At 44.3% G+C, this 25887-nt stretch overlaps 1 protein-coding gene across 1 annotated transcript in view; it reads right to left on the reverse strand.

The window, feature by feature from the left end:
• Positions 1-1637: 1637 nt before the first annotated feature.
• The window catches only part of tmem178b (transmembrane protein 178B), an 81484-nt gene continuing 57234 nt past the window's right edge, over positions 1638-25887 (reverse strand). The window contains 3 exon segments of the mRNA XM_041030553.1: positions 1638-4471; positions 4473-4543; positions 6700-6837. Coding sequence (XP_040886487.1) covers positions 4292-4471; positions 4473-4543; positions 6700-6837 — 389 coding nt within the window. The 3' untranslated portion in view covers positions 1638-4291.

A 25887-nucleotide genomic window follows, 5' to 3' on the forward strand; every position in this document is an offset into this window, starting at 1 on the left:
TCGGCCTCACGAGTTGTCATCCAGCTGGAAGAGAGTCTTGTTGTTTGGCTGAGTCACGGTTCAAGTCTGTCAGTCTGAGCTATTTCTGGATCCTCGGATTGTGACATACTATCATATTTGACTACAGGTGTGAAAACAAAGTATTTAAATTTGCCTGTGAACGTGGCGCCCACTGCTTTACGCTCACTCAGAGAGTTTTACGGGGTTTTATTTATTTATTATTTGTTTATTACCTGGCAGGTCACAGCATGGCTGCAGGGTGGGACTGAAGGAATCATGACGTGAGGAATAATCTTCTTCACTATACTGATAGCAATTAATATATGGACGTATGGATTATCCAAACCCAACATATGCATGTATACGTATATATATACACACACACATAGATATACTTGTGTATATATATTTACTATGTACATATGTATGTATATATGTACATATGCACATAAATATACATATGCATGTGTGTGTGTTTGTGTATGTATATGTATACACATAAACAAGCTGCTATCACCGTGGTGGCATCTCATTTCAATGTGCTCAATAAAACTGTAACGCATGTAAAAGGCTTTTACAGTTTTAATTGCTTGTAATGCAGACATCAGTGTCAGCTAAAATAAAGGCTGTTAATAATGTTGTTGTTAATGTAAAGAAGTTGAACTCAGTTCAAACAAAAAAACACAATCCACAAACATTTGCTCCGTGAGATCATGTTCACTAATTCATCGAAAGCCAGACTCTCTCTTTTTCCTGATTGAAACCCCCCCCCCCCCCCCCCCCCCCCCCCTCCTTTGACAACGGAAAGAAATCATGGACTCCAAGTTTGATTATTTCTAATCAATAACTAGTTATCTGGTAATGCACTTTCACAGATAGACTGTGGTTGTCAGCCTCAGGCAGTCAGACCTCATAATGTCAATGTACTAACTTAGGATCTGTGTGTGGGTGTGTGTGTGACTGCAAAGAAAAAGTCTTTGGCCTTATTGGACTTGAACAGCTAAGACGACCAATCATGTTCATCTTTACTTTGAAAGACTGTTAATGGTTTGATATCTCATTATCTCATGAAAGTCCAATTTAACAGCTAATATATTATGACTTCATTATGTTATTATATGTATGAGAGGAAGTTATTATAAGATTATGTGTTGACCTACCTACACAGTTTATGATCTGTCATTTAATCTCTGGCGTGTGTAGAAGCCTCCTCGGAGGCTCGGAGGAATGCCTCCACGATAAAACCGACTTGGATAGAACGTAATTACCCCCAGCGTGATGAGGAATTATCGTTCTGATCACCAGAAAACCGTGTTTGATGTCTCCAGATTGACATTCTAAGTCCATCATTATTATTAAAAACACAGACTCAGCCGGGTGCAGAAGGGGGGGGGGGGGGTGGGGGGGGGGGGGGGGGGGGGCGAGCGGCTTTCATTGAACCCTTTGAAGGTGCAGTCACTGACTGAAGAGGCTCTGATAAAGATGTTAAATCCCATAATAGCTGTCACCTGAAACACTCTGCTCTAATCCCCACCTCCCACCCCCTCAACCAGCCGAGTTTTCTTTAGCCCCCTCCCCCCCACCACCACCACCACACAGACAAGACTTTGTCACTGTAAATTCAGTTTGGAGACAAAACTACTTTATTTTATTTTATTTTTTTAAATTTTTTAATCTATAACAATACTGAGTTAATTTACAACCACACCATTTCTACCTTTACCCTGCCTCTGAAACATCTCTGCATCATTTGCATACAAGCCAATTCTAATCAACGGCAGCAGAATGTGCTGAATGGGAGCAGCCCTAAGATCCGGGTCGGGTTATCGAAGGTTAGTTCAGGTTTCCTGCAAATGTAGGTCTTATTTTTGTAGTTTTAGCCGTGAGTCGTAATGAAATTCTGCTCAGTGAGTTATAATTTCTGTGATATGGGAACATGGTGACATTAAAGGTCCAGAAAAAAAAAAAAAAATGAAATCAAGAACCATGAGCAGTCAGATGATCAGAGAGGATGCAAACAGCCCAACAGTTAATGTAGATGATCTGAGCCAGGCCCCGGTCCCAAGCTGTGCGGGCTTGTAATGATGTTATCTGACAAGAATATAGAATATCTACAGATATGGCTTCAGGAACACTAAGGTTATCTAGTTCTTTTTTTTTTTTTGGCTTGTTTGTTGTCCGAACCCAGCTCAGAAACCAAAGTTTACATCTTTTTCTAAATGTCCTCGCTTTGAGGGTTGGATGAAAAAGCAAATACGGGAAACAACACTGCACATCCTGTCCTGGAAGGTGAGTCATAGTGACATAAGAGCAGTTAATAAAGAAGTCCGAAATCCTGGGTGGGGTTTGAATATCAGATTTTTCGGTTTTCGCTAAAAGTTACAGAAAGGGTCGCAGCCTCAGCTAATCCCACACTGGAAGGGTGTAGGGGGGGGGGTGAGTAGCTGTTCGACCATCTAACAAGGAGCGCAGAGGGAATACAAAAATAAGACCCAAGTTGTATTTAAATGGAAATTTGATGCCAGCTCAGGTTTTTTTTTTCTTTTTTCTTTTTTTTGGGACTGGTTATATTGTGGTTTTCACTAAATTCTTTGAATGGTTGACGCTGACTGGTGACCTCGCTGCCTTTCAGCGTCTGTATTTTGTCTTGTCTAAGCTCAAAGCTTAGCTCTGCACTGCTAGCTGCTGCATTTGGTCCTGGGTGAGAAATGAATCGGCCCAAATTTATTGCATTATGATCACCATGCCTGATGTGCATAGAAATATTCAAGCCCATGCTAAATTTGTACTTTCGCTTCTCAGTTTTTCCTTTTCGATCGAGTTTTTTTTTTTACCTTTTACGACAGAGGAACGAAGAGCAGAAGGTTGTAAAGATTCGAGAGGTTTGGAGAGAGAGGAGCCTCTGCAGAAAGCCCTGCCGGGTCTCGGCTGGAGGAAAAAGCCATGTGCTCTGAGTGGAGCTTAGAGGATTTGCGGGAAGGGGGGGAGAAAAAAAAAGCCAGAGTGTGTTTTCTCGTCAGATACCATGACTTAAGCCTGGGACACCTCCAGAAAAGGTGACAAGGCAGACGTCAGTTGCGTTAAACAGGATACTGCATCTCCCCCCCATTTACATCTGTCTGCTCATCAAAGCTCCTGCCTTTATACATCCCCAAGGCAGGACCCCACTGTGTCATTATGATCTTTTTTTTCTTTTTTTAAACTTGTTTTACAACTTTTTTTCTTTTGAGACTGCAAAATAACCCCTTCCCACGCGTACACACACGCGCGCACACACACATTCACGCTCACACGTTTACCTCTATGACTAGAATGGAAAAAGAAATCGACATCGGCTTTGAGCGTGGCGCTCAGCCGACAGTTCGATCGACAGCGTGAAGGGTTTCGGTAAAAAGGAAAAACACACTCGGAATAAAAGTGGAATGCGTGTATAAAATGCTGAATGGCTTACGGGATCATCGGATGACGGAATGGAATGCACCTACACAAGAATGAAAATGGCCAGACAGGACAGGTCCTGGTTGTCGCTTCTCTGGAATATTCTGTACAATAATGTACAACGGCAGGAGGTCCCCCGGATTTGGTCGCCGCCCCCCACGTGTCCCCTTGCGTAACTGGAGGGACCTCAGAAGCTGGAATACTTAAAAGTTCACAGATGGCCACTAAACATGATCCCAGCCCCAGGAAGTGACTTGGTTTCATGGTTTGGTCGAGTTCTTTGTGAATTATCCCACGGGAGGCTCTCCGAGAGGACAAGTCCACGAGAAGCTTCCACGGGATCTTTACGTGAATTTTAACAATCTGACTGTTTCCTTCCAAAAAAACTGCTGATTCATTCAGTTCTCCACGATCACAGCAGACCAGCTAATGTAAGCTATAAGCAGTTCCCAGGTTGAACACCATTGTCTGTAACCTTTAGAGGTTTAAAGCCACTCTTACCCTCTTACAGTCATATTCAAAGTCTTAGTCTTTCATCGTCTCCGAGTGTTTCCTTGAGAACCTCGGTCAGGGTCCATTTCATCGTCGGCTCCACAACAAACAAAACAAGCACAACTTCAAAATATTTGATATTATTTCTTCAGTTCTTCAGTTTTTTTTTTCTGTTATTTTCAAGATAGCAGATCAAGACACCCATTTTAAAACACACACACACAAATTTAAAAAAAAAAAAAATTATCTGGAACCAGGAGAGACTGGAGATGAGTAGATGGATGAACACATGGAACAGTTTTTCTGTTTCTTTGTTGTCGATCTGCGGGTTACGGTCGGTCTTTTCGTTCGGCTGCCGGCTTTAGCAGACGGTGCCGTTCTCCTGTCGGGACTTGGGGCAGGTAGATCGGGGTATGGGCTGGACGGAGGGAGCCAGGGTGCAAAAGAAACCGGCGATGAGGGTGAGGCCGAGGCCTCCCCAGGCGCAGAACATGGACCAGCCGTAGCCGTGGCCGATGTCGTCAGGCAGGCCGTACAGGTACCCGCGGATAACGGGAAAGCTCGAAGTTGATGCCGGCGACACAGGTGCAGAGGGAAATGATGCAGAAGGTTCCTGTAACAACAGAACAAGACACTGAGGGAGAGAAATACATCAAACATCATCATTGTTGCCTGGATTTTTTTTTTTTCCAAAGAGCAGACGCCAGAAAGATCCGTGATGGAAAAACTCGCCAAGCTCGCCTCGGTTTCGGGTGAGACCTGCATCCTTTTCTCACTGATTAGCAACCGAGTCATTTAGTTTATGTTGTGGACCTGATACAACCTAATCTAAATCCTCCTAACAGTACTTCCTGCGTTGTGACACTAGTAAGGTGTTTCCCAAAATGGAAAAAATGTTTGTAGCCGTTCCAAATGGCCACACTTAAAATGGCTTTCACACTTTGCAGAGACATTATATATAACCATGCCTCTTCATTATGGTGGCTGATGGCATAATGTTTCTTACAAAACATTTCTGCAGAATTTTTTTTCCAGCTTGTTTGACTGATGGCTCAACCATTAGAGTCTGAAGTCCATCAACTCGCTGGAAATGCTCCAGCAGACGATCCTCTGATATAAGCGTCTCTGCGTAAAATGGAAAAAAGGAATTTTTATATTCCAGAGACCCGGCTGCTTGATATAATCCCACCCACTTCTGTCGCTCTCACTGTGTGTCTGCATTGCATTGTGGTCCCTTTTTTTTTTTTTTAGTGTAGACGTTGATATTTTGTATGAAATGGGATTTTGAGGAGATTACAAAGAGGACGTTCCACCAAACCACCGTCATCCCTTACTTTAAATAATTTGCTGTATTTTTTTGTCCACTTTATCTCATCTGAATGAATCTTTTACTTTGTTGATTGTGTTTAGTACAAACAGCTGGTCATGCAGGCTCTAAATTCGGCCCCCTGTTGAAGGAGCCCTGCGACCCCGTGGGCTGCTTCGCTTTGCGATTGGGCGGCGGCAGACTGACCGGGCCTGTTTCTTGTGCCTTTTATTACAGAGCCACATAATTGACTTTTTAATTGCCTGCTCATTATACAACTGTAGGGCACAGCACTAATCCAAGACTGATCATAATTGAGTGTGCAGTTGCCTCCTGCCAAGCAATAGCTGTGCAGCCCAGAAACACATGGGTGTGTGTGTCTGTGTGAAGTTAGTGCTGATTGTCCACTGCCAGAAAAGTGGGACACACAGGGTTGTGTGTTACACTCCACTTTCATCAGTATAAATCACCAGCATCAACACTGATGAGAACATCAATACACACATATATAAACACTGCTGTTTACAGTGTGCTGGTCTGAGGCAGCATTAGCTCATAGTTTGACTATAAGAAATGAATGGTGCTCATGGCAGTTAGATGTATTTCAGATGATATTCAGAACTGGGATCATGCTTCTGTTGTTAGTTTTTGGTATTTGGTGCAGAGCTGGAGTCAGGACATGGCTAACCATAGCTTAGCATAAAGACTGTAGCAAAACAGCTTGGCTCTGTCCAAAGATGGTAAATATACCTCTGAAGTTCAGTTTGTTTTAATCTGTGCACAAACAGAAACATAAAAAAAAAATGCATTATGCAAGAAATCAACAAACTCTACTGTTACTCTAAGAGAAAATGTCGCAGTATGTGTCGGCTCAAACCTCACAAAGAGACAACAAATTGTTTTTGTTTGTTTCAAGCTGTTTCCGCAGATCTCTCCTTTGTAAATCATAATTTATTATATATGTTTTTCTTTTGCGTCTGAGCAGCTCTTTGCATGTTTCGCATGATACACCGGCAAACTCAGAGACTAAGACACCAAGCGTGAACAGTAAATGGGACGTAACACTAGTGATTGTGCACTGTGTTTCCTAAAGCCTTGTCATCAAATTGAGGTTGTCAGGTTTGCTGCATTGAGTCTGTACAGAGACCAAAACTAAAACCTGTTTTTTTTTAGTATTCGCATTTGTGTACAGGTTAAGAAAACCAAATAGATTGTCTTTATTGGTGAAATTTAAAAGTGTATATTTGTGCTTCCATGTCTTGATGAGATGATTACACTGCAGTACTTGTAACAGCAATGCATGCGTGCTCGGGGCTGTTTTCTTGTGGGAGACCATTACCACCAGGGACATGACTAAAGAAACCCGAAGTTACTTCTTAGATTCTTTCTTTACAGTGTTATCATGAATGATGAGATAATAAAAATCCGTTTTCTGTGTGTGAGTGTGTGTTTGTGAGACTCACCTCCCATGAGGAAAAGCAGACCAGCCACGTACTGCATGAGGCCCCGGTCCCAGCAGCAGCCAAGCACGCCGATGATCCAGCCGAACAGGATGATGGCCACCGCCATGCCCATGAAGCCTGCCGTCATTCGCCGCAAATCTGAGGAAACAGAAGGAGATTAAGGTTAAACGTCACTAAAACACCAAACTGTAACATACTAGAAAACATGACACACGCATGTTTGTGATATAGCAGGAATAAGCTTCCCAGTCCCAGACACCTCGCTGAATGCGATGCAGGTCAGAGGTCTGACCAAAGACGAGCCAACTCCGGTCTAACCAGAAACAGCTAATTAGCTAAAGTGGACGCCTGCAGTAGTCTGCATCAGATAACATTGTCATTGATCGGCTCTCACGGTGATCGCTATTGTCAGGGAGCAATCACAGATGGGGCCATTTTTACAGCATGTTTCTGAGCATATTTTCACATCAGTGTGAGAAGCGTGGTCCTGAAAAAGGGCAGCACTGCTCGCAGCAAAAAAAACAACAACATCTCAACATCTCTGCGTGTACTGTGATAATAAAGGTGTTTGTGATTTAAAGTTGGAGGGTTTTTTTTTTTTTTAGATTAGGATTATTATTATTGTGCAGCCATTTTCTGAGCCATGATCAACCTGATAACCTTTTTTTCCCCCTCTCTCTCCTCTGTGTAGCATTTCGTACGAACACTGCCTGCAGGCTGTACAGCACTGAGGTGTTTCAGACCGAAACTTCGCACTGGATTCAGTTTTTAACAAGCAGCCACAGACTCTTAACAGTAAACACACTGTGTCTTCAAGCTAACGTGTAAGGCGTTCGATTGACTGCAGCTCTCCACAGCTTTGGATTAAGACTCTAATAATTGGTAATATACTCGAACCTGTAAACAGAGGCATGAGGAATGCAAGATAATTATCACACCCCAAGGCTTTTACAGTCAAGACAGATTCCTCTATTTAAATAGTATCCTGACTATTCAGCTCCCTGCACAAGAATATTCACCTGCATTCAAATGGATAATGACTGAAAATTGAAGCATGTGTTCTACGAAGAGCCCTCGAGCTGATTTTGTGAGGGGGGCACTCTCTCCTAAGATAAACTGGAGTGCGTTTTTAAAGGAAAGTTTCATCCTTCTGTGCCTCAGGAAACCAGCCACTGGTTTAAAAAACGCAATCGTCTGGCCTGTGCTTCAGCTTCGGGAGAAAAACTGCTCACTGATGGAGGACAGTTGAAGTCAGAGGACTGCTTAAACGCGTCTTTGCCATCTATTATAGTAGCGCAGCTTTGTAAATGTGGTCCATTGTGCGGTTGCCGGCACAGTGAGGGCCTAACGGAAAGAAGAAACAGAGTGTGGATTAGGCCGGGGCTCTGCCACAGCAGAGGACAGCAGCGTGCTCTGCAGGAGGGTAATGACAGTGGCAGTGATTAGCTGCAGAGAGCGGCAGAAATATGAGGAGGAGTGGGGAGAAAGATGAAGAGCTCCAAGCCAAAGCCCCCCCGACTCTCCTTCCACAAGCAGATTAGAATGTCATGGGTGAGCTGCTCTGCCAGGAGGAGGAGGAGGAGGAGGAAGAGGGGGGGGGGCTGGCACGGGGCTCGGGCGGAGGACACCATGTGGCGGAGCGAGAAAGGTCAAAACATTTGGCCCGAGAGCATAAACGAAGAACAACAAAAGACAAACCACCTCTCGTGCTGTACATGCTCTACATGTTCCTTCATCTGTTAATATAAAAATATGAACTACACCTGCTTTAATGTCAAATCTAATAAAACATAAGGTCATTTACAGCCATATACTACATAATGAGACGCCTCCATATGAAGCCAGTCAAAGCTTAAATCCATATAAGTCTTATGCTCTGTGTAAATTAGATGTTATGACTTTTTCAGTCATATGAGTCAAAAGCAACACTTTGTGGGCCTTTACAAACCAAACTTAATGTAAAATGGATTGATTTTGGATTTAGCCATGACTCAAAAAAAAAAAACACCTGAAGGGGTGAAGCAGTTTGTGCCTAAGGAGGCAAATGATCAATAAAGCCAGAATCGCAGCTGCTGACAATAATTTCATAAGCATTCTCTGAGGAAATGCAGTAAAAGGAGCGTGATATATACGGACGGCCCCGCCGTGAGCATGAAAGGACAGAAATCTATCTTCCCACCTGCGAAGCATTAGTGGAGAAATGGTGCGAGGTATAGGCAGCGGTTACGGGGGGCACGCGGGGGGGGGGGGCATTTACCTTTACTGTAATCAAAGGTCTATTTCAAAGGCGCAGCCCGATTTTTCACTGAGTTTGAGCTACAGATGGAAAATCAGCATTAACCTAAAGCACCAGAGTTTGTTTTTTTTTAATAATAAATCAGAATATTTTATACATTTTTATTGCCTCATTTCCCTTCCAATAAATTTGCAAGGGCCATAATCTTGTACAGTTCAGTAGGTAATGTAACACCACTTTATAAATATGATGCATTTTTTATAGAGCGGTTTCATTAGCTCCACCTCAGCTAGCTACAGCATTAGGGGGCTGTTTATATGGCACAGCAGCAGTAAAAATGTAAATAACTGGATTTATTATATATATATATATAACTTGGAAAAGAGCCACTCTGCATGATGACTGCTTTCAATTTTGATGCGTATGTTTACACTACATCCGCTTATTTGAGTAAATGATATATATATGGTCACATCGTCTGCTGGTTCAATGTCTTTTTTTTTTTTTTTTTTTTTTTCCCAGAGAAGGCAGCGTAGCTCTGGAGTTACATACAGTGTGCAGCTCTGTGAGGTGGGGCAGGAGGTGAATGCATGTTTCACATTCATGCTCCCCAGAGGCTGAAGTCTACAAAAAAAATGTTTTTTCATTCACTCATTCACCCTTTAAAGGGTCCGGTGACAGTGAAGGATGAGATAAACCTGTGTTTGCTTCAACAAAAGGGGGCTAAAGGCTAGCTGACACTGATGTAGGCCAGAGATGATGTTGTTGCTCCACTTTGAGCCATGTTATCCCCTGGCTCTGCACCCTGTGACAGTCTTCCCTGTCAGGTCAGATCACACTGTAGGACTTCCACAGGGTTTGAAGCGTTACAGAGGACAAATGTGGAGTAAAACCCCCTTGTGGTGTACTCTTGAAGAAGTGCCCCCCCCCCCCCCCCCCCGGGAGTGACAGTGTTCTGCGCTTCCGCAGCATTGCCACCTCTCTCCTGCACTGGCTGAACCACATGTGCCACCCTGCACTGCCTGCAGCCAAGGCCAGTGGACAGATGTGGTGGTAAACCATGGATAGAATAACATTAGCACATCTGTTTTTCTCTTTTAGTAAAGGTTAGCTACCGTCCTATACACACAGAGATGAAACCCAATACTCTTCTTCTCATCTGACCAGGCACATTGTCTGCAGCAAATTCAGTTGATTTTCTATAAGTGTATCTAGTCTCAGTTCTTCTAATGACTCCACTAAAATCGATGGCGTCATTCTGATAAGTAAATGGACACGCTGATGCTAAATGTATTGTATTTCATATTTTGTCTGTCCAATTACTTTTGAGCACCTAACGTTTGGACCCTGTATTAAAACAGCTACAGCTCACTCACAGTTCCTTCCACGCTCATGTAAATCTACTCAAATTGTACTGTACAAACTGTGCAGTGAGTGACTGCAAGTATAGACAAGGAAATGAAAAGCAGGGATTTGGGGGCTAAAGGTCTCTAAGGACTGATGTCAGCACTTCTGTGACACGCGGTAACACACAAGGAGGAAAAGACAGAATGACAGGCACGCCAACTGGGCTGTCAGTCAGCGATTGGGAGGGACGCCAGCCGAGGACTTTAACTGAATGCACTTTTCTGGCCAAATTCCGTGCCGACACGAAAAAGTCTGTGGATAAATATGCTCGGTGAGAGATATAAATTTTGACGAAAAAAAAAATGAATGTGATGCTGCATCAAAGCAGCTGTTTAGGAGAGTTTTCACTTTGGTGCAAAGGTTGGAAATTTGACAAACCCCCCCCCTCTGTACTACCCGTCGAGTCCACCAGGCACAGTCTCCTAATTCCCTCTTTAATTGCACGGTCCAAGTTTGTAGAGATTAAGAAGGCAATCCTGTCAACTGCTTTAGCTCATAATCAGCATCACCTACCTGCCACCTGGGACCATGAGTGGCCTATTCCACTTGAATAAGTGAGGTATTTGTGTGTGTGTGACCTGTGAGTGGGATTTAATCCAAGCACTTTCTCTTTCTGCTGGTGCAAACTTTTGTTTTAAAGTTTTCTTTATGTGCTATCTGACCTGTCCTCATGTCTTGTGCAAGAGCATGTTTGTTATTAGCTATTATTATAGCCAGTCATGTTTGGAGGAGTTTAATACTCGATGAATTGGGAGAGATTGAGCTGTTACAACAGATTTCCAGACCTTCATGACTGGAACGAGACATCCATTCCAAAACAAAACAAAAAAAAAAGCCAACCCTTAATTGCTAGTGCCACTGTCCAGGCCCCTGGAGAGACAGATCTGAGATGGGATGGACCTTTGAGCAAAAGGGAGACACACAACTGTGGGAAAGACAGGTGGGAAACCTGGAGCTGTAGCCTGACAATCAGATCACACTACCATTTCATTTTCACTTCACTGTTCTTCATGTTCATGTGTATCCATGTGTGTCCTGTCAGCACCACGTCTCAGTTGACATGGAATGTCAATCGAAGGAATATATTGATTATGTAAAATGAACAAGTCCTCCAACATAAACAGCTATATAGGTCACTTGTCTCTCCCGTCTGATACTGATACAACCCATAGGAGCATTTCCTGAAATAGCGCTAATGAACCTTTGTCATGGTTAAAATAATTAACAACAGCCGAGTGCATCTCAGACAGTGGCACCAACTGTCTGATCAGCAAAACATTATTCTTTAGGACTAGTTCACCTCCAGGCCACCTACACATCCAGCACTAGGTCCCCTGCATGTACTAAAAGTGAGATGTCGAGAAATCCATCCCTGACGTGTCTTTGAATAAAACAGCAGTGGAGGCAGTGTTTGGAGGCAAGGAGGAGCTGTGTGTGGGGGGCGGGGGGGGGGGGGGGGGGGATCAGTACCTCAACAGTAACCCAGCTGAGAATACTGACTGCTTGACAGAGCGAAAACTCCCCCAGTTCCACAGGGGGAGAGCTTGTGCAAGCTCAGAAGTTAGAAGTGGAGGAGAACTACTGCATGTTTCCGCACTGAAAGGTACAACAGGCCCATACGCAGTGGTTTCGGATAGTTTAAAGCACAAAGGTAGAAGTACAGCTACTGACTGAGTCGCACGCAGAGGTGTAGAGCTCGCCCACTGCTGCAGAAGTCCAGGAACCAGCAGCGGTGATTCTGGCTTAGCAGGGGCTCTTCATCAAATATAGATGGATCATATCCTTGATTCTGCAGCAACAGTCCCTAACCCATACTAAATACAGAAATAAATAAAGAGTACATAAATGTCCCCCAAAGACTCAATGCATCGAGACACCGTGAGACCAGTATCCACTGGCTTTAGCATCTAATGCTGCCTTTAGTCCATCCAGTCCTGCACCACCATGACAACTGTCTCCCTAACAGTATATGACTAGAAAGACAGATGTTCAAGTCTGACACTGTGAATTCAAAGTCGGGTCCGCAGCATGTCCTATTACAACTGACTTCGACACAACAGCTGACCTGCTGCATCTGCATACAGGTTAGCTCCCTGCTCGCGGGTGACCGAGCACTGTCAGGTTTAATGCAGATATCTGACTGAGAGATCTGTTTAAAACCCCCCGAGGCGCAGTTTGATGCACGTCTGCAGCTGTCAGCCGGACCGTCTTGGTCCGTGGATTCTGGATGTGATAGATCACGGGCAGTCAGAATTCAGACAGGGCGCGCGCACACACACACACACATAGACACGCACAAGCAGAGCCTGTGAACTGGCCGGAGCTGTCAGACGTCATCCATGCCCCTGCATTTGACTACATTTCACCTCCCCTGGAAGTTTGAAAAGCGGGAGTGATGGATACACCCTAGGTTACACTGTGTGCATCCATCTGTGTGTGCTAGCATTCTCTGAGGGGAGAGTCGGGGGTTAAAAAAAACACAGAGCAGTCAGTATCAGTCTAATGTTTTAGTCATTTTTTGGCTACAGAGAAATTTAAAAAAAAAAAAAAAAAGTGTGAACTCAATGTAAACAAATTTTTTATTTTTCTATCATTTGAATCTCTTGACATCACTTCTGGGTTCTGGGATCTTTTTTTTTTTTTAAAAAACAAACCAAAATTTTGTGCCTTCTGCATTAAGCTGTGCGAGAAAAAAAACAAAACAGGGGAGCGTTTGTTTTGTTGTCCTGGAAAGTCTTCAATTAGAGACCCAGTCCAGAGCTGAATTCACAATGTGGCAGCTCCCTACAGACATTAGCAAAACTAGCTGGTAATCTGAGAGAAAAACAAGGCTTAGTGAAAAGCTCCTTTCAGACAGTCCTTCACAGTGGAAAAAACCTAAAGCTTTTCAAAGCATAATTGCTCCTGCACACCTTGGTGGGGAATGTAGCCGATTAGCGCCATCAGCATATGAATGGCGTCATGCGTGAGTCTGCCGTGTGAATGGCGTGTTTTGCTTCGTGTTTTCCTCTGTATCTCTGTCCCACCGCTGCCTCCTGGCCACCATTTAATTTTGCCTCCCATTTGTTCCAGCCCAGTTAATGCTCCCTTTTTTTTTTTTTTAGTGAAACCAGATGCCATTGTTCTTCTGCCTGCGTTTAAAGTTGTGGGAGTTGCTGCTGCTGCCGTCCTTGCGAACGAGACGCCAATGACTGAAATAATGAAATGTTCGGGAGAACAATAAACGTTGCGAGTGTACAAATGATGGGGGGGTAAAAAAAAAAAGAAAGGAACGACTGGAGAATAAGGGGCGCCGATGATCAGAACAACCACTGTCTTAAACAGTTGAATCCTCTTGATTGTTGATGCCGCCCTGTGAATAACTGCGGATAAAAACTGTGCTCATTTGTTTACTGTATCAGCATATGACAGGCTGCTGTCTGTCTGCTTTTCTCTGCTGCTTAATAGGTTCCCATTGTTCAGCTCTGTGCTGCAATTCCCTTTTAATTACGTTCTCCGCTCCAGGACCAATGGCCCGATGAAACGTTATTTCATAAAAGGGAAATGGCTTTTGGTGCCTTGTGTGGAAATGTTATTTTCTCAGTCAGATAGATGGAGTGGGAAATGTCTTGTCTGTAACAGCTCAAAGGTTGCCTGTTAATCAGCAGTTTGCTGCCTTGGATACTCCTCCACACTGTTAGAATATGCAGTGTTGTAACTCCGGAGCATATTTTCGGCGAAGAGCGAAGCGTTGTAGTGGATCTTCAGTCTGTGACCCCGGGGCGTTTTTAACTTTCTGGCGCACCCACATCTGCCTCATCTGCTCCTACTTTCATGTATTTATTCAGTGTATTTACATGAGCTTCTGTTTTTGTCCAGTAAGCAGATTTTCTTAAATGTGGTGTTAATGAGAAACCTGGCTTCTGTAACAGGGGGTAAGGGGGGGGGATTAGAGAAACCTTCGTCCTCCTCGGGAAGATTTCTCCAGGAGAACACAGATTTCTCTGCCATATATACAGGTGTCTAATCAGCTTTTTATGCATGCATGTGCAGGACAAAAGACTGCAGACGGCGGGGGGTGGGGGGGGTGGGGGTAACGGGGGTAACGGAGCAGCCGGATGAAAGGAGGAGAGATCGTTATGCAAGATTCATCTTTGTATTTAAAATAATTCCATCCAAAGCCTGGCTGAAATATTTAGATAGTATCTGTAGGTTTTGCAGTGGAAGACTCCCATCCATCCAAGACAGAACAAGCCCTCATTATTTGAAAAGATAATTAGTCTTAGGACCACTTACCAGCTTTTTTTTTTTTTTTTTTTTTTTTTTTACAGCTTGCGACTGCATCTCTCAGTCTTCCTCAACAAATGGAACTGTTGGCTCCATTTGTCATCACAAACTGTACGTATGAAACTAAGCCAGCTTCTCAACAACGGAGCCAATAACTCCATTCGCTGATGATGATCGTAAGAGGAGACACTGAATCTAACCCTGTTAGATTCAGTGTCAAAGTCCTGTTGACAAGGTCAGGAATGAACTTCTTTACTCAACTTGGGTCTTATTTTTATGCCTTGGTCCGTCATTTCTATCAGTTATGTTCTCACAAAGGGAGTCGATCAGATGTGGGAACATGGTGGGACCGAAGGGTCAAGAAGCACGAGCAGTCAGACAATCAGACAGGCTTGAAACAAACCAGCACATTATCTGATCCTGTAAAAACCACTTGAGATCTCAGCAGTTATAGTGAGCACAGTGTTAAAATGACGTGAGAAACAGGAACTGTTAATATTCAGGACTCTGCAGGTCTAACATCAGGTTAAAGGCTTCCAATCTGATTGGCCATGTACAGCTAATCGCAGGTTCACATCTGGTGCACGTCTCTTTTTTCGGGATCGGACACTGATTTAGCATCTCTGATGAAAGGTGCTGGTCGAGGAGGTTTCAGTGAGTGAGATTGCAGTTTGCTGAAGTTTTGCTGCTGTAAGCATGTGGCCCTGTCACAGAGGGTTGCCTGCAGTCGCAGCTCAAGATATGGAGCTTAATTTCATTACCCCATGTCAAGTGCCACTGGGGAGAAAACAATGGAGTGGGAAAATCAAATTATGCAAGATAACAGGAAGGGGGGGAGATAGTGGGTGTGATGGGGATGAGCTGGCAGCAGCGAGAGCAGAGTTAATGTCTTTAAACATATGTGCTATTTGCTGAGGAAGGCCTCACAATGCCCCCGTGGCTTTGGTTGCACCATGGCGAAGCCTTCCTCCAGAGTCGGGGGGGGCATATGGGTAATTTCATAGTGTGTCAGTCAGCGGCAGTGTGAGTACCCCTGCAGGTTTGTTCAGGGGCCCGAGGGAGTCCGCAGAGCACACGCAAAGGGAGGGGTAGATGGAAGACGGATGGGGAATTACAACTGACAGCCTGTCTCCTGGAGAAAGTCCCGGATGCTGGAACGATGGTGGGGGCAGGGGGGGGGGGGGGGGGGGCAAGATGACACCCCGGGCCTCCGGTTGGCCCTGGAGGGGCCAGCAGCTATCAATCACCTCTCTCAGGGAGGCATGTACTGAACACAGACGGTGACAGGATAGCTAGCATATGGGAATGTTACTACAATGGCATTTTTATCAGCTGTCCATCAGCGTCTCCATGACAACAAGTGATGGGAAAACTGATAGAACTTTGATATGACACATAAAAATTAAATCAGCACAACAAAGCAATAAATCCTCATCAGCATAACAATAATAAAAGCCCAGCACTACATCTGACATATCTGAGAGTTGAACAGGGAGGAAGAAATTTATTTATTTTTTTATTTTTTTCTGTTCTACAACAGAGTAGAAAAAAAAAACTGCCAACGTAGCTCTTTAGGAATGGGTCATTAAAATCCGGAGAATTTATCCTCGTCCTGCTCAGCAAACTTCGTGAGACTCTGCCAGCTAGATGATGAGATTTGTTGGGCGTAATGTTGACATTTTGATGTGAGGATGAGTAGAAAGCTCGCGAGGTTGGATTCTTTTTTTATGTTTCTGCTCATGGCTGGTGGAAAAAGATTTTAGGAAATCTTGAGGGGGGGGGGTTGGGTTACGTGAGTCTCTGCAGAAGGATGTTCGTTTTTGTTGCACTTGGTTGTTCACATGAAAAGTGCCACAAATATTAGCAGAGAGAGAGAGAGAGGCGGAGAGAAGTACAGTTCTTGGCTCGTTCAGCCGCACAGTTGACCAAACACAGCATGAAGTGGGCGCAAATGTTGGATGGTTGGGGTTTTTTTTTTTTTTTGCGAAGTTACACAATTGGTTGGCCACAGATTCCCACCATTTCAACATTGGAATGAGTTACCGAAGCTATCCAACCACCCAATAAGCTGTTGGGATGGAGTGCAGTGGCCGGTGAACGCCTGCCCTCCTTTTCCCAGCTCCAGCTGCAGACTTTCTTACTTTCTCTAGACCCTCTTTTAATAATGGAACCAGTCTTTGTCATTCCCTGCATGTCCACTATCTGTCCCCCATGTCCATAACTGCTGTTTTATCCATGACCGCTCCACAACCTTATAGAAGTACTTATTCTAACCCAAACCACAATCTTTCCCTAATCCTAACCAAACCATTACCATTCCATGTTTGGCATAGTAACCATGATGACAAAGGTCCAATACTGCCTGCTGCTGTACAGGGGCTACTGACCATTAAGTTAACCTTCCTCTATGTGTGCATCTGGATCTGGAAATGCCACCTTGGGAGAGAGGCAGCCGTTCTGTGACATATCAGAATTACTGTTGCTGAACTATGTAACCTCTCATGTCCCTTAGTCTCCTCTAAATATGATGAACATTCTTTGAATCAGGACGGGATCTTTATCAGAGTCGTCCACAACTTGTGAGCAAGCTAACTTTTACCAGGTTTAACTGGGTGACAAAAAGACTGTATGAGCAAGATAATGATTATTATTAATCAAGGTCAGGAACTACATACGCAGGATGAAGAGATGAAAATCAGGAGCTTCTGCTAAATGAATTCATATCTCAAAGCATCTGATGATTCCAAAAACGGGGAAAGAAAACAGCTGGCAAAGACAAAAAGGAAATAGTCCAATCTGGTAACTCGGGAAGCCATTTCCCTCTCCTGCCAAGCTGTGTAACATATTCTGCTGCTAATATGCAAATGACTGTCTTTCCAAAAAGGAAGGGACGGCACGTTGCACATGGAGCAGAGGCGCAGCCAATCACCGCACAGCGTCATTAAGGCGCTGGCTCCATCTTAATGGCTGTTGTTGCATCCCTTTGACGGGGGCCACTCCGCTGGCACTGCCGATAAAACAAGACTTGAGTGAATCAGCATTTTTTTTTTTTTTTTTTTTTGGATAGAAGATTTTCTTAATCTTTCCAGCACTGATGCCAAGTTGTTAAGCGAGCGACGCTCCAGCCCGGACCCTGAAAGCCACTTGAATGATTCAAAGGCGGAACAGGGAGGCAGGAGGAGTAGAGGGGAGAAAAGCGGGGGGGAAAACAGTGAGAGGCAGAATTTGAGGAGAGAGATACTAAAAGCTCTTAGCCATTAATATCTCTAGTTCTAGACACTCTGAGCATGTAAATGAGTGTGTCGCTCATTTGGGAGGGATGTGCAGAGCTGAGAGCTTAGGCAGAGATAGGAATAGAGAGAGGGAAACGACATGATGGTTCGGGTTAGCTCACGCTTTCCCTCTCCTCACTTAAAAAACATTAATGTATCTTGCTGGAAAAAAAAAAGGTGAAACCAAGTCAGAGACGATTTCACCGCCTCCGAAATTTGAGTCTAGTTGAGCACATCCGTGTTTTGCAAGTAAATGTCACAATTCAGTGAAATGTCAGGAGATAAACCACACCCTGCAGAGTCATTTGACCAAAAGTCAATGAATACCAAAGGCTGAAAAGAAAAAAAAAAAGTCTTCTAGTGGTGCTCAAGCAAATATCAGCGGGCCACAAAAAAAAAAAAAAAAAAATCAGGGTTTATCCTCTGGAGCCTAACGCTGGGCTAAAGGAGAGGTCAGGGATGGGATCAACCGCGATCACCACATTACGACTACGAGGGGTCTGAATTCACACACCCTGCATTGTCTCTGGCGTGTTGGCAGCGCGTTGCAGTGTGAAGGTGTGAATCTGCCTCAAAAGACACCTGTTTCAAAGCTCACTGTGTCTCTGAAGACTCTGATATGTGTCGCTGACACTGATGTTGCAGTCAGCCATTGTGTGTGTCAGAGAGAGGGAGAGAGAGAGAGAGAGAGAGAGAGAGAGAGAGAGAGAGAGAGAGAGAGAAAGGTGATTAACCTTCAGACAGGTTTGACAGTTCATTCAGTTCTTTCCGTTAGCTACAGTAAGCTAACGGTAAGCTAACAGTATGCCCATTGATTAAGCTGAAGAGACAAGTAAACGGCTGTCATTTTCTTCCCTCCAGGAGGTCTCCTTCCTTCCTTCCTTCCTTCCTGCCTGCCTTCCTTTCTTCCTTCCTGTGGGTTCGCTCTACGTACAGGTTCACCTTAGTGCTGGCTGCTGAAAGTCATTCTATTATTGGACTACACGGGGAGTCATGTGACACAGCAACTCATAAGTTCACATAAGCTTGTTGTTGCCATGTTGAGTGTGTGGGCCTGGGGATTGGGTGCCTCCCCCCCCAAACTGAATACGATTCTTATGAAAATGGTGAAAGTTTGTACTGGTGTGTTCATGTGAAGCTGAGTAGAACACTGTATTGTAGCTTACGTGCTACATGTTCCTCCATCATAGACGAATGCTTCTACCTCCATCCTAATTTAGCTGTTCTCGATTCGGCTCTTCTTGGATAACCGTGACCTGGATGCCTGAGAATCTTCACAGGCATCTATTCTCTCAAAACATAAAAGAGCGCTCCAGTGATTTGGTGTTGGAGCGGAGTCTGAATGTTCCTCCTGTGGTTCACCCTGCAGGTACAAATGTCTGTCTGTCTGTCATGTGCTAGCTCTGTTTCCAAAAAGTCATCAGGATGTATTCTCTGGGGACCATGAATATATGTGTGAAATTTCATGGCAATCCATTTAATATGTTCTGAACAGAAGTGTGCTGTATTTATAGGTATACAGGCAGGAGGAGGACTTACTGTACACCTGCCTAAAAATAGCTCCAGATGTGTGTCAGTGAATGCCTCACAGACTGGAGGCAATCATGTTAGAGTTTTATTTATTTTATTTTTTAGCCTTTAGGGCAGTGCCTCCCCACAGGCAGCAGAAGTACCCTGTTAAATCAGCACTAAGCCTGGGGAGCAGCGCAGCCTGAAGGACAAACTCAGGGAACAAATGACTCGCCAGCTGACGAGTGCCATAACCCGTCAGCTCCACAGCTCACACAGCTACAAACAGGAAGCCAACAAGGAAGATGTGTCTGACAATGATTACAGCAAGGAGCGTTAGGAGCTGGAGGGAGAAGCATCCCCAGGAGGAGGAGACGATGAGACGGATGTAATATTAGGTAACAGTGTTAGATGGCTGCACTATAGAAGGAGGGTGTCGATCAGTGCTGGGGGGAAATGTTTAGATCCTGAGTGTTGCAGTTTTAGAAATACTCCCAAGTAGAAATCATGCATTTAAAAATATTATAAAAGTAAAATCCGGCTCCTCGACATTACTGAGAAAGGCTCCAGCCCAAGGAGAAGATGCTCAGAGGTGAGGCTCCATTTTTATTGGCTGTTCATAGAGTCCTAACCAAAGACACTTGAGGTCCTTTCTCAGCTCCACTCAGCTGGCCAGTCGCTGTTGTGAGGGGGAGATGTGAATGTCTTATCCTCGGCTTTGAAATGCCACAGAAATGCCCCCGTCAGATGCTGGAAAGGTGTGTGTGTGGGGGGGGGGGGGGGGGTAGGAAGCTATCTGACCAATCTGACGAGCAGTTCTGACAGAGCATAAAGCCGGCTTAATCCCAAACCTTAGTCCACACCTAATCTAATCTCTGATCTTCACCCCATCGCCTCAAACAGCTGGAAACCGCCAAAATGGCAAAGACACGAATCTAGAAGTCCGACTACTTTTCACAAGAACTAAAGAACACAGTCACTAAGAGTCTCTTCTTCTTTTTTTCTTTTTGGCATTAATCTGTCCTGAACCTCACGGCCTGAGGTGTCTCCACTTCTCCGCCACTCGTCCAGCCACTGAAGGATGCCTGGAATATTTTCCGTGATTTTTATCTTAATAAACGGGCAACTGTGGAGCTAGCTAACAGGAGCGAGGAGAGAAGAGGGACAGTGGCGGGGTGAGAGCGGCGGTGGAAGATGGTGAAAGTAATTACTTCTTAAATCGTGAGAGCTAGATTAAAGAGACAGAGGGCAAAGAAATGCACTTTCCCTCTCAGCTCCAGGGGGGAGATGAGCTGATGATGGTGACGGATGTAGCCGCCTGTTACCATCAAGCTGCTTGATACGGACTAGAGAAGTACAGTTATTGTTTATTGTTTGTCATGTGATTTGATCAGAAACTCCACAACAGCTACTGAACGCACCCTGCTCGGAGCGACCACACCTGCCAGGTTCCCTCCAGGATTTCAAAGCTCCGTCTCTCGGCTGTAACTGCTTCTCACACAGTATCTCCAGAGAGGAAGTTGTCTCTTTCCAAAAGAGACAGAGACAGAAGCAGAGAGGGCGAGAGCCCGAGTAAAACTGTGGGAGGAGAAGGCAGATGGAGAGAACCGAAAGGAGTGGGATGGTTCCAACAAACAGAGCAAGGGAAGGATTCTGCTTTTGATGGAGAGACTCCCGCCCATTTGTCAGTTCCTGTTTGAAATCAAACCAACAGGCGTGCTGTGAAAGTATTCTCCTCTTTTTTCTTTTTTTTTTCTAAACAGGATTTCTATCATGCCATACAATACAAAGATGATTTACAATTCGGTTTGTTAGCAAAAAGGCAAAAAACTATCTCCTGCATATCCTCTAAGAATCAACAGCAGCTCGGGGGTGTCTGCTGTCACCCCGTGATGGAGCTGTGTCGGCAGGTGACTGAGAGATGAAGGCCCGTAGCAGCAGGGTGACAGGCAGCGGAGAAACAGATATCCTGCTGCCACGCCAACGATTAACCCAGCGGTCAGGTGACGCAGCCCGCAGCTCCGGGCTGACTGGATGGACGACAATACTCACGCCCCGTTTGACACCTGCTGCCAGTCGACAGCTGTGAGAGGCAGCATTTGAAGAAAAAAAAAAAAAAAAAAAAAAAAAAGGGGCAGTTTCAGTTAGTAACTCCATACTAACACAGATTACATCAACTCAACCTCATTATACAGTGAAAAAAAAGAATAATTTTCAGACCTTCAAGCTGCATTAATTAATTTTTCGGTCACTTGGGGGGGGGGGGGGGGGGGGGGTCAGAGGAAACAAGCTGTAAACACAACGTATTATCACCTCACGAAGCTGATGTGATGACTGTGAAAGCAGAGCAGCAACGCGTGGTATTTGTGTCCTCCTGAACAGTGCAAGTCCAATATTCACTCTCTGAGGAAAAAAACCAAAAACAACAATATGTGGCTCTTTAGCTGCTAAATCTTCCACTGTGTTCACAAGCTGGTTTCTAACAGTGTGTGTCTGCTGGTTGGTTGCTGTGAAGGCAGTGTGCAGTGGGTTTAACAGAGCTTTTACACTGAAAACAAACAGGACGGCTGCAGCTGTGAGACCAAAGGTAAATGTAATGTCAGAGGGTTACAGATCAGGTGTAGACTTGTCCAGGGTGGATAAAGATTGAATCTGTTTTGGGGGTCTTTTTTTTCTTACTATATGTAAATCAAACTCATGCTGAGGTGAACTGAGGTCAGATGTGAAGTCTTGACATGTCCGACAACAACTTTCGGCTCTTTTTCTTCCTCTCAGCATCCAAAAGCTTTTTCCTTTGTCAGCACAAGCTTCGCTATTTGAGAAGTGAGCGTGTGTTTCTATTCTTATGAGCCAAAGAGAGAGAAAGAGAGAGAGAGAGGGGGAGAGGAGGGAGGTGACCTTGGTTTCTCAGACTGTGGAGTGGCCCTGCTGCCCACATGCACCGAGGAGATAAGCGACAGTGCTACGCCACACAGCTCTAAAGCTGGACACTCAGTCTTTCCACAGCCTTGAGATAGGCTGTATATATATATATATATATATATATATATATATATATATATATATATATATATATATATATATATATATATATATATATATTCATACACAGGAACACCATGCAAACGGCTTATGTGATGCTTCCATTCAACATGTGTACACCCACACAGAGCATCCTTTTATCTGCCCTATATACTGACTCATTTTCTACCAACTCTAATTACAGTAGCACGGCTGTGAATAATGAAGCTTTAAATGAAATAAGTGACGGCAAATGTGCCGTAACAGTTTTGATGCTGGGGCACTGTTACACTTTGTTTTTGTTCATCCAAGTGACATGACCCTTTGTTGGAACGAGCAGGTAAACAACTAAGCAGCGTTCAGCGATCGTTCACCTAAAGTTGGACCTGGTCATGGAACCAAGATTTTACTCTTGGTGCTACATGTAAGAAGCTTCTAATCATGAAGGCCTGTTTTACCTTTATTCAATAAATTCTTTCAAACTTTCTCATTCCTTTTGTTCCCTGTAGTCTCTCCTTATTTAACTTACATTTTTAATCCTTACAGACAAGAGTCATAAGTCACACAGCTGCGTTCGACGTTACCGTGCTCCCATATCTCGGAAAACCGAGCGCAAGGCCTCTGATTAACAGTGACAGACAGAGCTATAACAGGAATTCTTCTTACTATTCCAGATTTTCTCTTTCACCCTGCAATGTCAACGAGGAGCTGAAGCCTCAGACGCTGCCCTGGAAAGAGACTACTCCACAAAACCGTGACTTTTAACGGAGTAAAATCATTCAGTGCTGCACATGCTTGTATGAGGATGGAGCCAGAGAGGAGAGCAGCTTTTTAGGTGGCTAACTTAATAGCTAATTACAGTAAACTAGGAGGATAGCAGCGCACTGTGAAATCTTATGTGGCAGTTGGTCAAAGTAAGCTAAGCTCTCTCTTCTTTTTCTTCTTCTTCTTCTTCTTTTTTTTTCTTTTTCTCTCCAGTCAGGGGTAAATGACTTGAGGATTTCTGAGCTGGTGGATGCAGAAGCTCTGTGATGTGACGAACCGGATTAACGGTTAGCTGGGACTTCACGGGAGGAAAAATGCAGTGTGGACTCATCATCCCTTTTTTGCCGCAATGGCAACACATACAGCATTAAAAGCACGGAAGATGCACTCGCACACACTACACACACTACACACACAACTTTACTGTCTATGACAAACTGAGGACGAAGAAAAAGTGGGTACAGTATTATCCTTTATGGAAATTACCACTGAGCCGCGAATTATGTTTAGTGGCTACAACCATTCAAACACTGTGAAAAACCACATATACCTTCCTACAACTGTTATACATGCAGGCTATATTTTCACACTTTTAGATAATCTGACACTTAGTTTGAAGCATAATGTCTTAATGTATTCGACAACACGGCGTGTTATTATCTGCGTTTTGCTCAGAGGATTTTGGGAAGCACGAGTTCCACTTTAAACAAAGAGAGCTGAACTGACGAGTCCAAAAGAACAGAAAAAACAAACTACCATTGTATCATTTTCTATTCTGACTTTCTAACTGAATTATCTCCAAGTCTCCAAGTGTGTTTGCATCCTTTATTTTATGAAGCTGTCTCCAAAAAATCACTGAACTTAATTTTATGCCAATTTTCTGTCTGTTTACAGTTTTTTCTTCCGCTCGCAGACTTTGACTCTTGTTCTATAGAATCACCCACACACCCGCAGAAATGCTGCTCGCATAAAACCCGAGGACAAGATGATGTGACCGACCGCGATGTTTAGCCTATCACTCCATCATAAATATGCAGCTTTGCTCAGTCAGCAGAGGGGGGCCGGGGGGCCGAGAAGAGACGGGTTCTGTCCCAGGGACGAGCTACTTGAGCGGAGACAGCGAGAGAAGTGGTTGTCTCTGTGAGGAGATTTGGTGCCGTAGCCCGGCGCTGCTTTGAAGTCTGTGAAGTGCTGCCGCAGACAACCATGAGATGGGGCTTTCAGTTTCCAATTACTCATGGCTCTGCGCAAATATGAGGAAACTAAATTCACTCGCTCGGCAAGTTATGTCAGTTCTCCCTGCTGCAAAAAATAAGAAGCCTCCTGCCAATTCTCTTTGCATGTTACATGGCGTGTTGTATAACATATGCTATATGTCAGATTTTGCATGTTGTGTTTCCTTGGGCTTTGAGCCATGAGCTAAATGCTGTCTCAAGTGGAGCGTTTCTACCATGACAAGAATAAAATCCAGGCACGTTCCTGCCATTAGTCAAAGCTATAGGCCTCAGCCTCGGGCTGTAGCCGCCAGACGGGAATCTAGGGGAAAAAAAGCATTAATGTTTAGACGTTTAGCCTTTTGCTACATGTAAACATATAGCAGTACATATAGTATGTGCAGTAGTATATATAGTTTTATATTTTTTTCAGCTAATGCAGTCGTTAGAGTTAGGATTCATGTTCAACTTGCTACTGAAGTTAGCAGCCTGGCTGAGAGTTAGTGTTTATTCTAACTGAAGTGCGCACATGCAGACTGCACAGCCTTTTAGGCACCATGACTTAGAGACGCCCCCATGCCGCTGAAGGGATTTGTCCATCCTTGTGTGCCAAGAGCTGCCAAGCTTAACGCAGCACGAGAAGAAGATGTGTTGCGTTTCTTTTGGTGCGTAACTTACATTACACGGTGATCACGTTTAAAAAAAAAAAAAAAAAAAACACGCACTGCACTCTCCATCCTGTGTCGGAGTGAAAGAGGCATGCAGAGTTTAGAGCACCTGGATCTGGACTCTAACGGTGCGGCACGTAACTTGGCAGAGGCAGAGCTGTCGACACGCTGTATATCTAAAAGCAATATGAGCCCAGGCTGGAGATACTCTACTGCTGATGCTAACAGAGATCTCCACTGTATTTTACTGTAGTGATCAGAACCATTAATAATCACGGAGGGTCAGCTGAAGGAGAGGGAGAGGGAAAGAACAACTGCATCCTGCATAACGAAATCGCTGTGATGCTGGAACTACCAGGTTTGTGTTTACAGGCAAATCCTCCAGCCCAAAGCTCTGCCAGACTCTTCCACGGGCCTGTGGACCCTGACTCACGCACTCGAGTATGTGCTGGAGATGGGACACAATTCCTCCACCTTCTATTTTTGAATGGAAGTGGGGAGAAGAGGAAGGCGTGAAGCTCACATGCAGAAAAGGATTATCCACACGGACAAATATAGAGCAGCAGAGAGTGGATTAACACAGCCGCTATATTCTAAATGCAGCACCTAAGATACAGCATGGATTCTATGAAATCACATTTAAAAAAAAAAAAAAAAAAAAATTCAAACCCCATCCCTTTAAAGCAGCTCATTTCATCTTATCACTCGCAGCTGTGAATGAATCTCTTCCTCATGATTTTATTCAACTGATCAGCATCAAGTAAGTTCCACTGAAAATTCAAACAGGCTCACAATACATCACGTTTACAATGGCATCAACTGTATTAGAA

This window comes from Toxotes jaculatrix, chromosome 22 (assembly GCF_017976425.1).
Source record: "Toxotes jaculatrix isolate fToxJac2 chromosome 22, fToxJac2.pri, whole genome shotgun sequence".
NCBI lineage: Eukaryota > Metazoa > Chordata > Actinopteri > Toxotidae > Toxotes > Toxotes jaculatrix.